The 17,048-nt window shown below is 36.7% G+C and overlaps 1 protein-coding gene across 1 annotated transcript in view; it reads left to right on the top strand.

Annotated features, from left to right (window-relative positions):
• LOC127447649 (sodium channel protein type 2 subunit alpha-like) overlaps window positions 1-17,048 on the top strand; it is a 73,648-nt gene that overhangs the window by 30,756 nt on the left and 25,844 nt on the right. Inside the window, exons 10-18 of the mRNA XM_051709613.1 lie at window positions 2,518-2,724; window positions 6,783-7,001; window positions 7,947-8,229; window positions 8,998-9,006; window positions 10,462-10,578; window positions 11,530-11,768; window positions 11,881-12,057; window positions 13,563-13,919; window positions 15,959-16,393. Of these exons, the coding sequence (XP_051565573.1) occupies window positions 2,518-2,724; window positions 6,783-7,001; window positions 7,947-8,229; window positions 8,998-9,006; window positions 10,462-10,578; window positions 11,530-11,768; window positions 11,881-12,057; window positions 13,563-13,919; window positions 15,959-16,393 (2,043 nt within the window). The remainder of the gene's footprint in view (window positions 1-2,517; window positions 2,725-6,782; window positions 7,002-7,946; window positions 8,230-8,997; window positions 9,007-10,461; window positions 10,579-11,529; window positions 11,769-11,880; window positions 12,058-13,562; window positions 13,920-15,958; window positions 16,394-17,048) is intronic.

Below are 17,048 nucleotides of genomic sequence, written 5' to 3'. Positions count from 1 at the left end.
AACCAACTTTATGATTTGCAACATTGGATTGTTCAATCCTTGTACTGTTTTGACTGTCATATTCTTGCTGTTGCTCAAAATCTTTTTCAAACTGATGTCCAAGGCGCACCAAATCATCAACATTATTCACACGACCCCTTAGTTGACTGGCCAACTGTGGTTTAATGTTTTTCAGAATCATCTTGACTATGGTAGATCCAGACAAGTCAGGATTCCATTTTTTGCATAAAGCTCTATAGGAGAAGGCAAAGTCTCTGATTGTTTCTTGCGCTCCTTTTCTTCAGTTTCTCACACATTCAGCTAATTCCTCCTCAGCAAGGAATGCAGACTGGAATGCAGATTTAACCTCAATCCAGGTAGACACACTGGATGTGGCTATTTTCCACCAGTCCCAAGCTGTTCCATGAAGAACCGTTCGCAGAGTTGCTAGAAAATCATAATCTGAAAGAGGATGCAGTGCAAGAAAATCATGGCATTTTGACAAATAATTCAGAGGGTCAGGATCATCACTAAGTTTTTCATAGGCTGGAAAAGACAACTTGATGTGATCACTCTTGGTGACAACTGGAGAAACTTTTGTGGAAGATGACTGCAATTCACTTGAGTAAGTTGAAGTAGAATGCTCAACTCCAGTTTGTTTCCAAATAAAACACATTTCTCCATTTTAACATTCCTTTGTTTCCAACTCTTGCAAACTGTATGACAATTTACTTAATTCAGAAATGCAAGAACTGACTCCTTTAGACAGTCATCATGACTGGTTTGAAAATGTTTTAGGGAAGCACGCATTTCCTGCTTAAGTTCTCCTTGTAGCTGCTCCACCATAAAACGAATATCAGACAAAAAAGGACATTTCAGAATTTTTCACTTCCTCTGAAATTGTAGATTTTACCATTGTCACAACTTGTTCCAGTTAATTTTCAACATTCTCTTTCTTAACATTCATGCTGATTGAAGCTAAGAAAATTGTGCATTCATTTGATCAACCACATCCCTGAATTGCACATCACAGTGTTTTTGATTCTCCTTTACACATTGTGTTAGTTCCTTTATTTTTCTCCTCTGCATTTCCAGTCCATCATTCAGTGGCTTCCAGACATATTGAACTCCTGTTGCCAACCGACTAAAATCACCTGCAGTTGTGGAAAGCATACCAGGTAGTTCACACTGAGATACCAGAGTCTGATGACAAAGAAGTTAGAGACATCCTACTAGTGTCTTGTGGTTCAGTGGTAACTGGTTCATTTGATGCTAATGGTGTAAAGGTGCTGACATTTTCACTATCAAATGTTTGAAAAAACTGCACATGGCGTCCTTGAGAAGAATAGGTTGGTGTCTGTAAATATGTTTCAATAGGAGTTTGAATATAAAAAACACTAGGACCCTCAATATCTAGTGAAACTGAGTGTGGGTCATGTTGTGGATAGTCAGACCCAGACATTTTTCACACAAATCACAATTCAGATTTTAAAGTATGTTAGATCATTAGTTTTTTTCAGGGTCGGTTCCTGTTTGGGCGCCAATTATGTAGTGGGATCTGTTTAATCGGACACTATACAAGGTAGAAAACTAATTGTTGGGCGTCAGATATGTTTAACCTATCAAGTAAAATAAAAATAAAAATCTGACTAACTATAAATACACCTCCTACACAAACCTGGAAAAGTAAACATGAAGTAAATCACTCTTCACAGAATCAATCTCAGTCAAAAAAATTATTAACAGAAAATGTAATAAACTCAACACCAAAGAAATTCAGGTTTGAGAGGCCAAGTTACTACAAAGTCCACTAAGTCCATTTTCAGGCCCCAAAGTAAACATCAAACAAGTCCATAAGTAAATTAATTTCAAGACAGATGTTCAGTTTGAACCCAAAAGTAAACAAACAAAAAAATACTGGTCAGAGTTCAAACCTAAAATGTTCAAAATGTAAATTCAAAAAAGTTTTCAGATTTTTCTTTTTTGAAAATTGTTTAGTGGGTGTTTATGCATTGTTGGAGGGACAGAGGGATTGGAGTTAATTGAAAAGGTAGTTTGAGCAGTATGGAGGAAGCAGGTGAAAACTCATCTTCAAACAAACAGCCAACCCACACTCTTATCAAAGGGACATAATTCTCCACAAAATCCAAGAAGCAACAGGCAGATAAAGAAGGTAAAACAATCAGACTCGCTCCTGAAGAGGTGATTTTGGAGTTGTATTCCACTGTAGTGACATTCAAGCTGGTATTGAGTGTCTAGAGTTTGGTGTTCACACTCTCTTTGTTCCTCACCATGGCATTGACAACTTCCTGTTAGGCCTATTTCCTGTTAGTATCGGATAGTAAAGGGCCAGTGCAAAAAATAACAGCAAAATCTGCTTCAGGGTGACAGTATGTATTTATACCAGCCTGTCAAAACCTGAGGGTGAGAAAATAATGACAAAATGTTCATTTTTGGCTGAACTGTTCCTTTAAAAGACAATGCTTTTACTCATACATGTTTACAGAGTTAAGAACTAATCCTGAGCTGTTCCAACAGACTCTTCGGGCAGCGGGGAAGTCCTACATGATTTTTTTTGTGCTGGTCATCTTCCTGGGATCTTTCTACCTGGTGAACCTGATCCTGGCAGTGGTTGCTATGGCGTATGATGAACAGAACCAAGCCACTTCTGAGGAGGCTTTGAAGAAAGAGGAGGAGTTTAGCATCATGATTGAGCAGCTCATGAGACAAGAAGAGGAAGAGCAGGTCTGTTTGCATATGAAATGTATACACATTTTATACTACTATTCTGATAACAACAAACTAAATTGTTTGGAATTATTAAAACATAAAATGTAGCGCATATAATAATATATGATGGAAAATGTATTTAACTGGTACATATACTTTGCTTAAAATTATTCTTAAAGGATTAGTTCACCCAAAAATGAAGATTCAGTCATTGTTTACTCATCCCTGTGTTGTTATAAGCCCATATGACTTTCTTTCTTTTTCTTAACACAAAGGGAGAAATTGTGGAAAAAAATTGTTCTCAGTGGTGTAATACAAAATGTTTACGGTGACCACATCTTCAAGCTTCAAAAGAACACAAAAGAATAATTCAGAAGTCTAATAATTTATGGTATGCGACTTGTGTCTTGTTCTGAAGGAATACAATAAGGTTTGGTGAGAAACAAACCAAAATCTAACATATTATTAAGGGAAACTCTTGACCGACAGTTGATCTCCTGTGCACGTTCATGAGTCTGCACGCGAGCTTTAGAGCTCCTTGCACGAGAGCAACAGTAGTTAAGCTGCCACTCGCGAGGTGGGGCGTTCAAGCGAAAACTCTGTTTTGTTTCGATTCAACAGGACCACCAGCACAATTAACAACAGAAAATACAACATAGCTGCACACAAACCAGAGAACAGAACTTACAAAACTCGACCAAAATCAAGTAGTTTTAACCCGGCAAGTGAGATACTGGCTTCAATATAATTTTATCAGAATGATTTTGGACCGGTGCCAGTTCATAGGACAGGGTTACCCATTGTGACACCAAATATAGAAACCAAGTGATCGACAGAATGTCCCGTCGCAGCTGCTTAGGACAAAAACTCAGATTAACTTAGAAAAGATAACTTTTATTACGTGTCGTTTCACGACAGAGTAGTACACGGTGTGACTGTAGCTTCCTTCGGCCCCATCTCTCTGTTTGACTGAGGACTCAAACAAATAAGGCTGGGCATAGAAATGCATCTATTTTTTGACTACAAACTCTTCAGACATGTTTTGTAAGTTATGCTGTCTGGTATGTGTGCAGCTATGTTGTGTTTTCTGTAGTTAATATTGCTGGTGGTCCTGTTGAAGCGAAACAAAATTAGTTTTCACTTGAACACCCCACCTCATGAGCGGCAGCGTAATTTATGTTGCTCTTGTGCAAGGAGTTCTAAAGCTCGCATTCAGACTCATGAACACGCACAGGAGATCAACCGGCGGTCAAGAGTTTTGCTTAATAATACGTCAGATTTCAGTTTGTTTCTCACCAAACCTTATCTTATTCCTTCAGAACAAGACACGAGTCTCCATGATTTATAAGACTTCTGAATTATACTTTTGTGTCCTTTTGAAGCTTGAAGAGGTGGTCATCATAAACTGCCATTGTATGACATCACTGAGCACAATTTTTTTCACAATTTCTCCTTTCATGTTAAAGCTACACTACAGGTGCATCTCAATAAATTAGAATGTCGTGGAAAAGTTCATTTATTTCAGTAATTCAACTCAAATTGTGAAACTCGTGTATTAAATAAATTCAATGCACACAGACTGAAGTAGTTTAAGTCTTTGGTTCTTTTAATTGTGATGATTTTGGCTCACATTTAACAAAAACCCACCAATTCACTATCTCAAAAAATTAGAATACATCATAAGACCAATAAAAAAAAACATTTTTAGTGAATTGTTGGCCTTCTGGAAAGTATGTTCATTTACTGTGTATGTACTCAATACTTGGTAGGGGCTCCTTTTGCTTTAATTACTGCCTCAATTCGGCGTGGCATGGAGATGATCAGTTTGTGGCACTGCTGAGGTGGTATGGAAGCCCAGGTTTCTTTGACAGTGGCCTTCAGCTCATCTGCATTTTTTGGTCTCTTGTTTCTCATTTTCCTCTTGACAATACCCCATAGATTCTCTATGGGGTTCAGGTCTGGTGAGTTTGCTGGCCAGTCAAGCACACCAACACCATGGTCATTTAACCAACTTTTGGTGCTTTTGGCAGTGTGGGCAGGTGCCAAATCCTGCTGGAAAATGAAATCAGCATCTTTAAAAAGCTGGTCAGCAGAAGGAAGCATGAAGTGCTCCAAAATGTCTTGGTAAACGGGTGCAGTGACTTTGGTTTTCAAAAAATACAATGGACCAACACTAGCAGATGACATTGCACCCCAAATCATCACTGACTGTGGAAACTTAAGCCCTGGACTTCAAGCAACTTGGGCTATGAGCTTCTCCACCCTTCCTCCAGACTCTAGGACCTTGGTTTCCAAATGAAATACAAAACTTGCTCTCCTCTGAAAAGAGGACTTTGGACCACTGGGCAACAGTCCAGTTCTTCTTCTCCTTAGCCCAGGTAAGACGCCTCTGACGTTGTCTGTGGTTCAGGAGTGGCTTAACAAGAGGAATACAACAACTGTAGCCAAATTCCTTGACACGTCTGTGTGTGGTGGCTTTTGATGCCTTGACCCCAGCCTCAGTCCATTCCTTGTGAAATTCACCCAAATTCTTGAATCGATTTTGCTTGACAATTCTCATAAGGCTGCGGTTCTCTCGGTTGGATGTGCATCTTTTTCTTCCACACTTTTTCCTTCCACTCAATTTTCTGTTAACATGCTTGGATACAGCACTCTGTGAACAGCCAGCTTCTTTGGCAATGAATGTTTGTGGCTTACCCTCCTTGTGAAGGGTGTCAATGATTGTCTTCTGGACAACTGTCAGATCAGCAGTCTTCCCCATCATTGTGTAGCCTAGTGAACCAAACTGAGAGACCATTTTGAAGGCTCAGGAAACCTTTGCAGGTGTTTCGAGTTGATTAGCTGATTGGCATGTCACCATATTCTAATTTTTTGAGATAGTGAATTGGTGGGTTTTTGTTAAATGTGAGCCAAAATCATCACAATTAAAAGAACCAAAGACTTAAACTACTTCAGTCTGTGTGCATTGAATTTATTTAATACACGAGTTTCACAATTTGAGTTGAATTACTGAAATAAATGAACTTTTCCATGACATTCTAATTTATTGAGATGCACCTGTATGTAACTTATGGCCCTCAAGCAGTTGAAGCATAAAACTGCAGGCTACTTGCGGAGGAAAATTATTTTGGAAATTACATGAATTGGGCTTCGCCTCCGCTATTCTGCGCGGATGAATCTGATGGTTTGAGGAGTACTGATGTAACCATGGTTACAGGTGATCATCTTATCAGAGCGAATGTCACTAATGACAACAAAACTCGCCCTCTCCCCTCAAAAAATAAATCAATAAATAACGAAAGGAAGAAAATGACGGATATCTGAAAATATGTTTTATGAGAAGATAAGTAGCATATCTTCCGCTGTTGTTTTGATTTATTGAAAACAGTTGATTAAAAACAAACAGCATTACAAAAGTTAGGCAATGATGACATAAGACATAACAATGACTAGTAATATCAGATAAAATGGTGGAAACTATTATAACTTAGTTAGAACTTATAACTTAGCTCGTAAATTTCCGTTAATCATACAAAACCTTGTATATTGAAGAAAAATGAAAGAAATTTCTTGACCAGTGTTTTTATCACACAGTTAAAGAGTGTAAATATAGTTTGAATATATAGACACTTTAATAAAAATATTGCAGAAACAACGGTGATGTTGTGGTAAGGACAACAACTGAAATGTGTATGGATTTGCATTTCATTAAATGAACAAAAAAATGAAAATGTATTAATCTTTTACTCACCCTCCTATGACTTTCTTGTTAGGCAGGTGAAGTTAGCCTCAAAAGATGTTATGCAGAATGTTATCCTCAGTCACTATTTACTGTCATTGCATCTTTTTTCTTGCGATGAAAGTAAATGGTGAATGAAGCTTACATTCTCCACAACATCTCCTTTTGTTTTCCATGGAAGAAAGAACGGCATACAGGTTTGGAACAACATGAGGGTGAGTAAATGATGACAGCGTTTTCATTTTTGGGTGAACTTTCCCTTTAAGTGGTCTGTTGCCTGTGTAACAGTATGGCATCTGTTATGTGATTGATTGATTGATTGATTGATTGACAGGCCTCAGCATCAAAGTGTGATGAGCTCAGCGGAGGTATAACGGACAGCTCTTCTGACGCCTCCAAATTCAGCTCCAAAAGTGCTAAGGAAAGGCGCAACCGCAGGAAGAAGAGACAGCGTCAGGGGGAAGATGAGAAAAAAGAGGATTCAAGCCTTAGAAAGAACAGCTTCCGAAACAACCGGCGCTCATATGAGAGGACATGCACATCTCCAAACCAGGTTGGAAATATCTCGCATGCTGTGTGATTTGTAGATTTCATGCTTGTCGTAGTAGAAAAGAAGTCTTATTTTCTTGTTCGCAATACAGGAAAGATTTTTTTTTTTTTGTGTGTGTTAATGTGTGTCATTTTTAGACAAGAAAAGGAAAGTAAATCCACAATTAATGTTGGTGTGTTGGCTTGACAAACACTTGCCTGAAAGTTTAGGCAAGTAGTTTTAAAAGATTGATGTTTGATGGTTATAGTTTCAAAGTTATACAGGCCTTTGAAGAATTGAAGATTGAAAACTTTGTGGTTGCTGGGCAGTTGCTAAGGTGTTCTGGGTGGTTGGTAAGCCATTACATACATGGGTGGATGGGTGAATGAATGGATGGATGAGGATTGTATGCTCCGCTTCTTGACTTTCTTTTTACATTCTCATAATTCATCATAATTCTCAGTTCTTATCCTTGTTTAGAGCAAGTCTGTGGATTTATTTTCATTTCTTTGTTTTAGAAAAACTTTTTTTTTTTTTTTTTTTTTTTTTAATAGAATCCACCATCAACATTTTTTATTTTTATTTTTTTATTTTTTTATAATCCTCATCTTTCTGTTTTCACATCATTATACTGTAATTTATAAAATCAGCCAAACCATCAACATCTTTTTCTTCTTCATCACTTTCATGGCCTCCTACACTTCCACTCTTACAGCCATTTCTATTCATCTCCAATTCACCGCTTTAAGACCATGCTTTTACCGGTTTGTCATGCCTTGAATTTTTGGCTGTGCTTACACCTGGTATTAAAGTCCATCTTGGGTTATCTGCTCACAAGTGGTCAGCCAAGACAGATCACTGTTTACAGATCTGATTGGATAATTTGAATTGGATGTTCATTCCAGGTGTAAACAGGATCTTTGAACATGTGTGTGTAAAGCTGAGCTTGAGGCCTGTTTTTCTCTCCAGTCCCCGCTGAGCTTTCAGGGTTCTCTCCTTACCCCCCGTCGGAACAGCAAAGCTAGCATCTTCAGCTTCCGCGGCCGTTTGCTTTCCGAAAACAACTACGCTGACGATGAGCAAAGCATGTGTGAGGAGACAGGCAGCCGAAAAGACTCGCCGTTTGTACCATGTCATACTGAACGTCTTTACAGCAGGGTAAGCAGAGGCAGCCTGACACCACGCATACTGCTGCCCTCTAACAGAAAAGTGCGCTACGTGGTCGACAGCAACAGTGTGGTGATGGTGGCGAGTGGAGCTTCTACTCCCAACTCTCCCTCAGCACTACTAACGCCGCAGGTGTCCAGAAAAAAAGCCATGTTTGACGACACTTGTGTAAGGGAATTAACTTCAGTGCCCAAATCCTTGCTTGCCCTGTGATGTACCGTATGTTATGTGGTTGTGGTTATGATGTGAAGCATGCAATGCTTGCATTTTGAGCTTGTTAACTTTATTTCACGCAATTGTATAAAAAATGTTCTTCTCACCTTGCTGGAAAATCCAACTTAAGCTGTAAATGTTTTTAAAGATGCTGGATCAGCTAATAACCAAGCTGGTTATTAGCTAGTCCAGGCTGGTTATTAGCAGATCAGATGGTTATTAGCTTGTCAAAGATGGTTATTAGCTGATCCTAGACAGTTATTAGTTGATCAAAGCTGGTTATTAGCTGACCAGCATTGGTTATTAGCCATTTCAAGCTGGTTATTAGCCATTTCAAGCTGGTTATTAGCTAATCCAAGCTGGCTATTAGCTTATTCAAACTGTTTTTTTTAGCTTACCCAAGATGTTTATTAGCAGACTTAGTCATTAGTAATTAGTAAGTAGTAATTAGCTGACCTAAGTTGGTTATTAGCTTATTTAAGATGGATATTATCCTGTTTGAGCTGGTTATGAGCTGACCTAAGTTAGTTATTAGCTTATTCGAGCTGGTTATGATCTTACCTTAATTGGTTATTGGTTTATTGAAGCTGGTTATTAGCTGACCTAAGATTGTTATTAGCTGATCCAAGATGGTTATTAGCTGATACAGGTTGGTTACCAGCTGACCAAAGTTGGTTTTTAGCATAATTAAAGTTGGTTATTAGCTTATTCAAGCTGGTTAATATCTTATTTAGGCTGTTTTTTAGCTGACCCAAGATGATTATTAGCAGACTTACTTTGGTTATTAGCTTATTCAAGCTGGTTATTAGCTTTTTAAGCTGGTTATTGGCTTATTCAAGTAGGTTATTTGTGTATTCAAACTGGTTATTAGCTTATTCAAGCTGATTATTAGCTGACCCAAGAAGGTTATTAGCTGACCTAAGTTGGTTATTAGCTTATTCAAGCTGGTTATTAGCTTATTTAAGATGGCTATTAGCTGACCCAAGATGTTTATTAGCAGACCTACTTGGTAATTAGCTTATTCAAGCTGGTTGTTAGCTTATTCAAGCAGGTTATTAATTTATTCAAGCTGGTTATTATCTTATTTAAGCTGATTATTAGCTGACCCAAGATGGTTATTAGCTGAACTAAATTGGTTATTAGCTTATTTCAGCTGGTTATTAGCTGACTCAATCTGGTTATTAGTTTATTTAAGATGGTCATTAACTTATTCAAGCTGGTTATTAGCTGATCCAAGAGGGTTATTAGCTCATTCAAGCAGGTTATTAGCTGACCTAAGTTTGTTATTAGCTTATTTTAAACTGGTTATTAGCTTATTCAAGCTGATTATTAGCTGACCCAATATGGTTTTTAGTTTATTCAAGCTGGTTATTAGCTTATTTAAGATGGTTATTAGCTGACCCAAGATGTTTATTAACAGACCTACTTTGGTTAGTATCATATTCAAGCTGCTTATTAGCTTAAGCTGATTATTCGCTGACCCAATATGGTTATTAGCTTATTTAAGAATTTAAGTATTTCAGATTTGACACTCAATATTTCTCTCATAACAAGGCCCAGGTTGAATATGCATACATTTTCACATTTTCTGAACTGACTTTGGGGGGAAATCTGCAAAATTCTGTGGGATGGATTTAAACGTGGCCAAAAAAAAAAAAAAATAATTAAAAAAAAAAAAGGAGAAAAAAGTTGAGCCTTGAGATTACTGCACTTTTATTGGAGTGCAGATTATATTTTTATTATAATATAAATAATTATATATTATTATTTGATCAATTTACCAGTTAATTAAAAAGAAGCCAAATTTTATTTTTAAGCATTTTATTGAAAAGCATGTTAAAGCATGTTTTAAAAGCATGTTATTCCACATCTTGTCCAATGCTCTTTTTCAAACAATACGCAAAGATTAAATATACGCTATGTAAGTTAATGAATGACCCTTTTTGGGTTAGCTATTCCTTCAATGATGTCTTTAGTCAACTTGTTGACCACATTTATTAACATTTTTGCTCTCCTGCAAGCACTGTAATGAACACACATCTTCAACACAGTTAAGTTGAGGTGTTTTCTATTTATTGAATGTGTGCTTTACAGGGTGACATAGATGAAGAGTTCAGAGAACGATGTGATTCACAACGTTTCTCAGTGGCTTTTCTACACAACCAGTCAGCGAGACAGCGAGCTCTGAGTGTAGTGAGTGTCAGCAACAACCCTACTGACTGTAAGTAAACCGTAAATGCTAATTAACACATTTTGAAAAAACAGAATGTGAGAGATATTTGTTGGCTTTATCACTTTATGCAAATGTACTTTTAAAGGAGTAGGTCACCTAAAATTAAACTTCTGTCATTATGTACTTGCCGTTTATAGTGACCATGACTGTCAAGCTCTAAAAAAAAGACTTTAAAGCATCATAAAAGTAGGTCATATGACTATAGTCTGACTATAGACAGACATTTTAGTCATTATTCACTGAAACTCTTTCCATTACTGACGGCAAAACCCAATTGTTTCTTGTATATGTCGTAACAAAGACATGTGAAACTGAGAATTAAATTTGGAAGCTGCAGTGGAGAGGAAGATTTTCAATAAATAATGGCTTGAATTTCAGTGTGTTCCTCACACATACTGTAGCTACTTTATATTATGACTTGAAATAGTTTGGAATATAGTAGTCAAGTCGTATGGACTGCTTTTATGATTGTTTTTGTCCTTTTTGAACTTTAACAGACATTTTTACTAAACTAATTAAATGGAAAGATTAGTTCTCCTCTTGTGTTCTGGAAAAAGCAACAACAAACCTGTTTGGAATGACATAAGGGTGCATAAAAAATGACAGAATTTTGATTTTGTTCAACATTAACTTGGTACAAATGGTGCAGAAATGTATGCTTGCGTACAGAATATTATACACTATAAATAATTTTAAAATTGCTAACAAAATAACCGTGCCCCCATGTTTGTGACCAAAATTCCATTTACCCTCAGTATGCTACTGAGTATATTTTTATGTCTTTCTTGATATAGTTTAACAGGTGTTTTTCCATTCACCTCTATTGCTTCCTCCTGCTGAAAGTCACAAATATGACGGCTGCTAGGTAAAAGTGATGTCACTGAAACAGGTCAATACAGCTTTCAGATTGTTGTTTCCATCTTTTTTTAAACACAACAGGGTCTGATGTTTGGAAACAGAAGTGTATAGAGTGCTGGTACGATTTTGCCGAGAATTATCTAATCTGGGAATGCTGTCCTGCGTGGCTGAGGATAAAGAAGATTGTCCACATGATTGTCATGGACCCGTTTGCTGATCTGTTCATCACCATTTGCATCGTGATAAACACTGTCTTCATGGCCATGGAATATCAGCCCATGGAGGATTCTTTTTCCAAAATGCTTTTAATTGCCAATGTGGTAAGCACATTTCAAGCAGCATTTGACAGTAATATGTAGTATTAAAATTCACTGACAGTCCTAATTTTAATAAATGCTTGTACTGTTAAAAAAGTTTTTTTTTTATCTGCAGGTTTTCATCGGAATATTTACAGCGGAAATGATTTTAAAGATCATTGCTTTGGACCCGTATAATTATTTTCAGGAAGGCTGGAATATCTTCGACAGCATCATAGTCACTCTTAGTCTGCTAGAGCTTTGTTTGACAAACGTGTTGTCTGGAATGGGTTTCCTTAGGCCATGCCGATTGGTAAGAGTATCCTGCTTTCATCTGTCAGGTCCACATCTGTGTTCAAAACCTAGTTATCTGCCTACCTATACAGCAATTTAACCCTTTAAGCTCAGATGGGACGGGCCCTTTGAGAAAAAATAATTATCAAATTATTAATAACTACAGTCTTGACCAACACAAAATAGGTATCGTTGTAAAGCTTAGAAACTCTACCTTACAATGCATTTAGGCACTATGACGAAAGCTGAACAACTGCTTTGAAATTTGCAGACAAATCAGAAGTGTTCTGTTTTGATAATTTATGAAAAATTTTGCATTGTACTTATTATTGTAATCAGTAAAAACATCAAACTGATCAAAAAGCCATGTGTCATACGTCATTGGAAAGCTCTCAAACAGTAAGATACAACCAGACTATTTGTTTTACTCAAATAGCTAAGTACATATCTTTGACGTAGAGTACATGTTACATGTAAACAGGTGTTGCTTATAAGCCGCGTTTTCGCCTCTTAAAAAATAAACAGAACATAAAATATCACATACCGTTTCTTAGATGGCCGTTAAAATGAGCCCACACACGACGTAATCAGATCATTAGATCAGTATATAATCCACACAAAGCTTAATGTGCACACTATAAACACTAGCTTTCCTGGATCAGATGACTTCTTTGGAAATAATGTAGTACGTTGTGAAGCGTCATGGAACGCTAAACAAATCGCATTAGGATTCAGATTGCTGGAAGTCATCCAAATATGGGCAGAGAGGATCGTTCGCTCTAATTACATATGGCCATCAGGAGATGGTGCCAAGTACATGACACAGACTATAATGATGGCTCAAATGACACAGAATGGAACTGAATGAGATCTCGTTACTCGTGCCTGCATTCTTAGGAGAGATCATACCTTTAGCCATTGTTGTATTTACGTAATAAGTTCTTATGTACAATTATTATGTTTTATTTGTTTGGAGACATTTTTGGACACTAGGAAACACTATATTTGTAATGCTATAACTTTTGATTGCTTTGTCATGTCAACACAACATTTTAATCAGTTACAGGTGACATGATTGGAAACAAAAACAAAAGCTGTTTTTCTGAGCTACTTTATTTACACCCTGAGATATATATAATGTCAGATTTGAAAAATAAGAACAAAAAGTCTTTAAAATTATATCACACCATTGACCCTCCTTGTTTTTTTGTTTTTTTATTAGCCTTTAATTTTGGGCATGCCCAAAATAAAGTAAATCTTTAAAAACAACTTCAGAGCTTAAAGGGTTAAAGTTATTTAATTTTCTCACTCTTATGGAAAAAAGTTGCAATTAAATTCTACTTTGAGCTAGTTGTATTTGGGTCAGATTCATTTGGAAAACTGTGTTTGTTAGATAATAAACTAATTTGTCTATTAGTGTTGGTGTTGCCTAGTCTTTTTTGTTTTGTTTTGTTTGTTTGTGCAGAGATAAATGCACTAGTTTTTATAATGCTAAATCATTCTTTATGTCATTTATTGTCACAGCTGAGAGTCTTCAAACTAGCTAAGTCCTGGCCGACTTTGAACATGCTAATCAAGATCATAGGTAACTCACTGGGGGCATTGAGTAATCTGACATTGGTACTAGCCATCATCGTCTTCATCTTCGCGGTGGTTGGCATGCAGCTGTTTGGAAAGAGCTACCGCGACTGTGTGTGTAAGATTTCTGATGATTGCACTCTTCCTCGCTGGCACATGATCGATTTCTTCCACTCGTTCCTCATTGTCTTCAGGGTGTTATGTGGGGAGTGGATCGAGACCATGTGGGATTGTATGCAAGTGGCGGAACAGCCCATGTGCTTGATAGTCTTCCTCATGGTCATGGTGATTGGGAATCTGGTGGTATGTAAAGTCTATTTCTTGGAATTAGCATGCATGACAACAGAATGTATTTGCAGATATGTTATTCTAGTCAATCAACATTCCATAGGATAGAAAAATGTCAAATGAGCTCTCTTTAATATCTCTTGTTTCTTGTAGACATTAAATGGAGACTTTTGCTGAAGTTGGATTTTGGACCTGATAAAGAAATTAAATTACAAAAAAAAAACAAAAACAAAAAAAAACTGTAATCTCATGTGTCTCCTCTAGAGTTTCAGGAGAGATCTCAGCTGTGTCTTAGACTGTGTTCAGATTTGTCAAGATACCAACATCTGTAATCAAGTCATAGATTTCAAATGACCATGTGATCTCACCTATGCTCTCAATATTAATTTTATAGCTCTATAATTTTACTGTATGTTATCCATTGTCTCATTTGTTTACATTTTTATTTCTCCAGAGGAGTATTAGGTGATACATTGTAGAGGACCAAACCTGCAAAAATGAATTAAATTAAAAGAAAAAGAATGAAAGAAATTAATAAATTAGGAAGAAAAAAGAAAATCAAGCAAGAATTAAAGCAATAAATAATGAAATATAATAAAGAAATGTTTGTGGAAATACAAAAATGAAGGAAATGCAAAATCCAGTAATCCATCATTTAATTTTAATTCTACATTTCTCTATTAATTTAATTATTTCTATATTCATATATTTACTAGTTATTTGTTTATGTAATTCCCCCTCCATTATGATAATGACGGGGTGGTCTGTTTATCCCAGTGGTTGATTGATCATAGAATTTAACTAAATGTGTCCTGTTGGAAAATGTGGAATTAAATGAATGAAATTAAACATGGAAATTAATACGTTTAAAAAATAAATACAGAAAAAATAGATAGTAGTATAAATAAGTACTAAGTAATTGTAATACATATTTACAGAAATTAATTAAAACAACTTATTGTCTACATATAGGACTTATTGTAGACTAATTGTTATTAGTACTAATTTATTTATGTATTTATTTATAGTTTTTGCAAGCTTGGTCTTCTATAATACATCTGAGACAAACTTTATGCTTCAAGATGATGTGTGCAATCTTTTTGATTTTAAAATACTTCCTTCTATACCAGTTTAAAATGCAAAGACAATTCAAGTAAGCCATTCGAAGGTTGATTTTCCCCGAAAACTGTAAACACTGTAGCATTTTAAACATTGCTGTTGTTTGAGTGGACAAACATTGACATTGGGCCTTATTCATGAAACATGAGCAGAACAAATGTATGTGTAAAATGATTGTAACACCATTCTACACATTTAATTGAATGTCACAACTTTTGTAAGAATTGGTTCTGTCTGTTTCATGAATGAAGCCTTTAGAGCGCAACAGTTAGAGCGGCCATTCATTTTCTCCATAGGTGAATTGATCTTTAATGTTAACTTATAAAAACTTTAAAGACAGACGTACCATGAGCTCCAAGGTTGTTAATCGATAGTATATGTTTCTGCTGATGCTTCATGGGATTGTAGTTCATTCCCTCATTAAAGATGTAGTACACATTCTTGTATCTTTGACTTTTTGTCAAAGTTTGTATAATGGTGTGATTCACCTTGGAGCTCTTTTATGAAGGTTTTTTTTTTTTTTTAAGCACTTTGGAATAAATAAATGGGAAAAATACTTCCGGAACCAAGATGGCTAAAAAAGTGGGCAGGCACTGTTGCGCTCTAATGGTGAGAGTTTGTAGCCGGACTACCTGTTTTCCCAACCAATGGAAGACAGATGGAGTGTTTTGGGAAACTGTTTTGGAAACGGTCATTGTTTTGCAATTCCATTTGGTTCCACTAGTGGCACAGAAATTACACACTTCACCTCTGACTAAAACATAACTGAGAACTCAGTTTCCTGAGCTATGAAAGAATGAAATCTGGGCATAAATCTTTCTCTGGAATGCTTTAGAAATGACTCACCAATGCTTAAAAAAACAATGCTTTTTTTCTGTTGCATAAAGTTATACCTCACCTGTTGTCGGTTTCTTCGTTTTTAACGTTTCCTTTAGGTTCTAAACCTGTTCCTCGCTCTGCTGCTCAGCTCCTTTAGCGCTGACAACCTTGCGGTCACCGATGATGAAGGCGAGAAGAACAACCTACAGATCGCAGTTGGCCGAATCAAGAAAGGCTTTGCCTTTGTTAAGGCCTGTCTGCAAAGTTTCTTCCAAAGCAGTGGTTTAAGACACAAGAAGAAAAATAAAACTAGAGATGGGAACATGCAATCGATGAACAGCTATGAAATAAAAGACAACTCCAACCAAACTGCATTAGAGCTGTTTAAAGACCCTGGGGGAATGGCCGGGGTGGATAGAGAGGGTGAGAATTTCATCAGCAACCCAAGCCTGACCATCAGTGTCCCAATCGCTGTAGAAGAGTCTGATTTTGACTGCCTTAAAAGGGAGGATTTTTGCAGCCTTTCATCTGACCTAGATGAAGATAAAGAGGTAAGATGATTTAGCTGGCACTGGCAAGATTAAATGTGTATATTATTTTTCAAACTCAGGATCTTTGAAAGTAACGAACTGTACCAATCAAAGCTTGACCAATAATGGAAGTTACATATCTGAGACAGTTGTTCACAATGCACATACAGTAAATCAGATAGATTTTTCAAATTCAGTCTTGAGGACTGACTGATGACACTGTCATTTCGTAAGTGATGAAATCTGATCCATCTGTTCAGACAGAGTAGTTAATATCCGGTGGCTACGGTAATGATGTACAGTAAGTGTCAGCACGATGTCAAGAGATTTTTACTTTTGGTGTGAATCTGTTCTGTCTTGGGTTTAGGGTTCGGACAAAGTAATCAAACATCTACAATGTAGATATTTTAACATACTGTCTGTGGCCCCAAAAATTCTTATTGCCATAAATCCTGGACAAGTTCGTTTCAGTCCGGGTTAATTCCCTTAAGTGCATTGTGAATTACGTCAACACTTATGTGGCCTAAAGGGGTCATGGAAACAGATCACATTATCTGCCATTTGAGGTTAAGTGCGAATGGTAGCCCTCATGATAACATGCTCATTTGCTTTCTGCTGGGAAATGGGGAGGTGGTGGTCTGTGGTGTTGGCATACAACTGTCTATATACTGATCAT

This window comes from Myxocyprinus asiaticus, chromosome 10, assembly GCF_019703515.2.
Source record: "Myxocyprinus asiaticus isolate MX2 ecotype Aquarium Trade chromosome 10, UBuf_Myxa_2, whole genome shotgun sequence".
In the NCBI taxonomy this organism is placed as follows: domain Eukaryota; kingdom Metazoa; phylum Chordata; class Actinopteri; order Cypriniformes; family Catostomidae; genus Myxocyprinus; species Myxocyprinus asiaticus.
The sequence above is the reverse complement of the archived record's forward strand: the minus strand, read 5'-3'. Positions and strand labels throughout refer to the sequence as shown.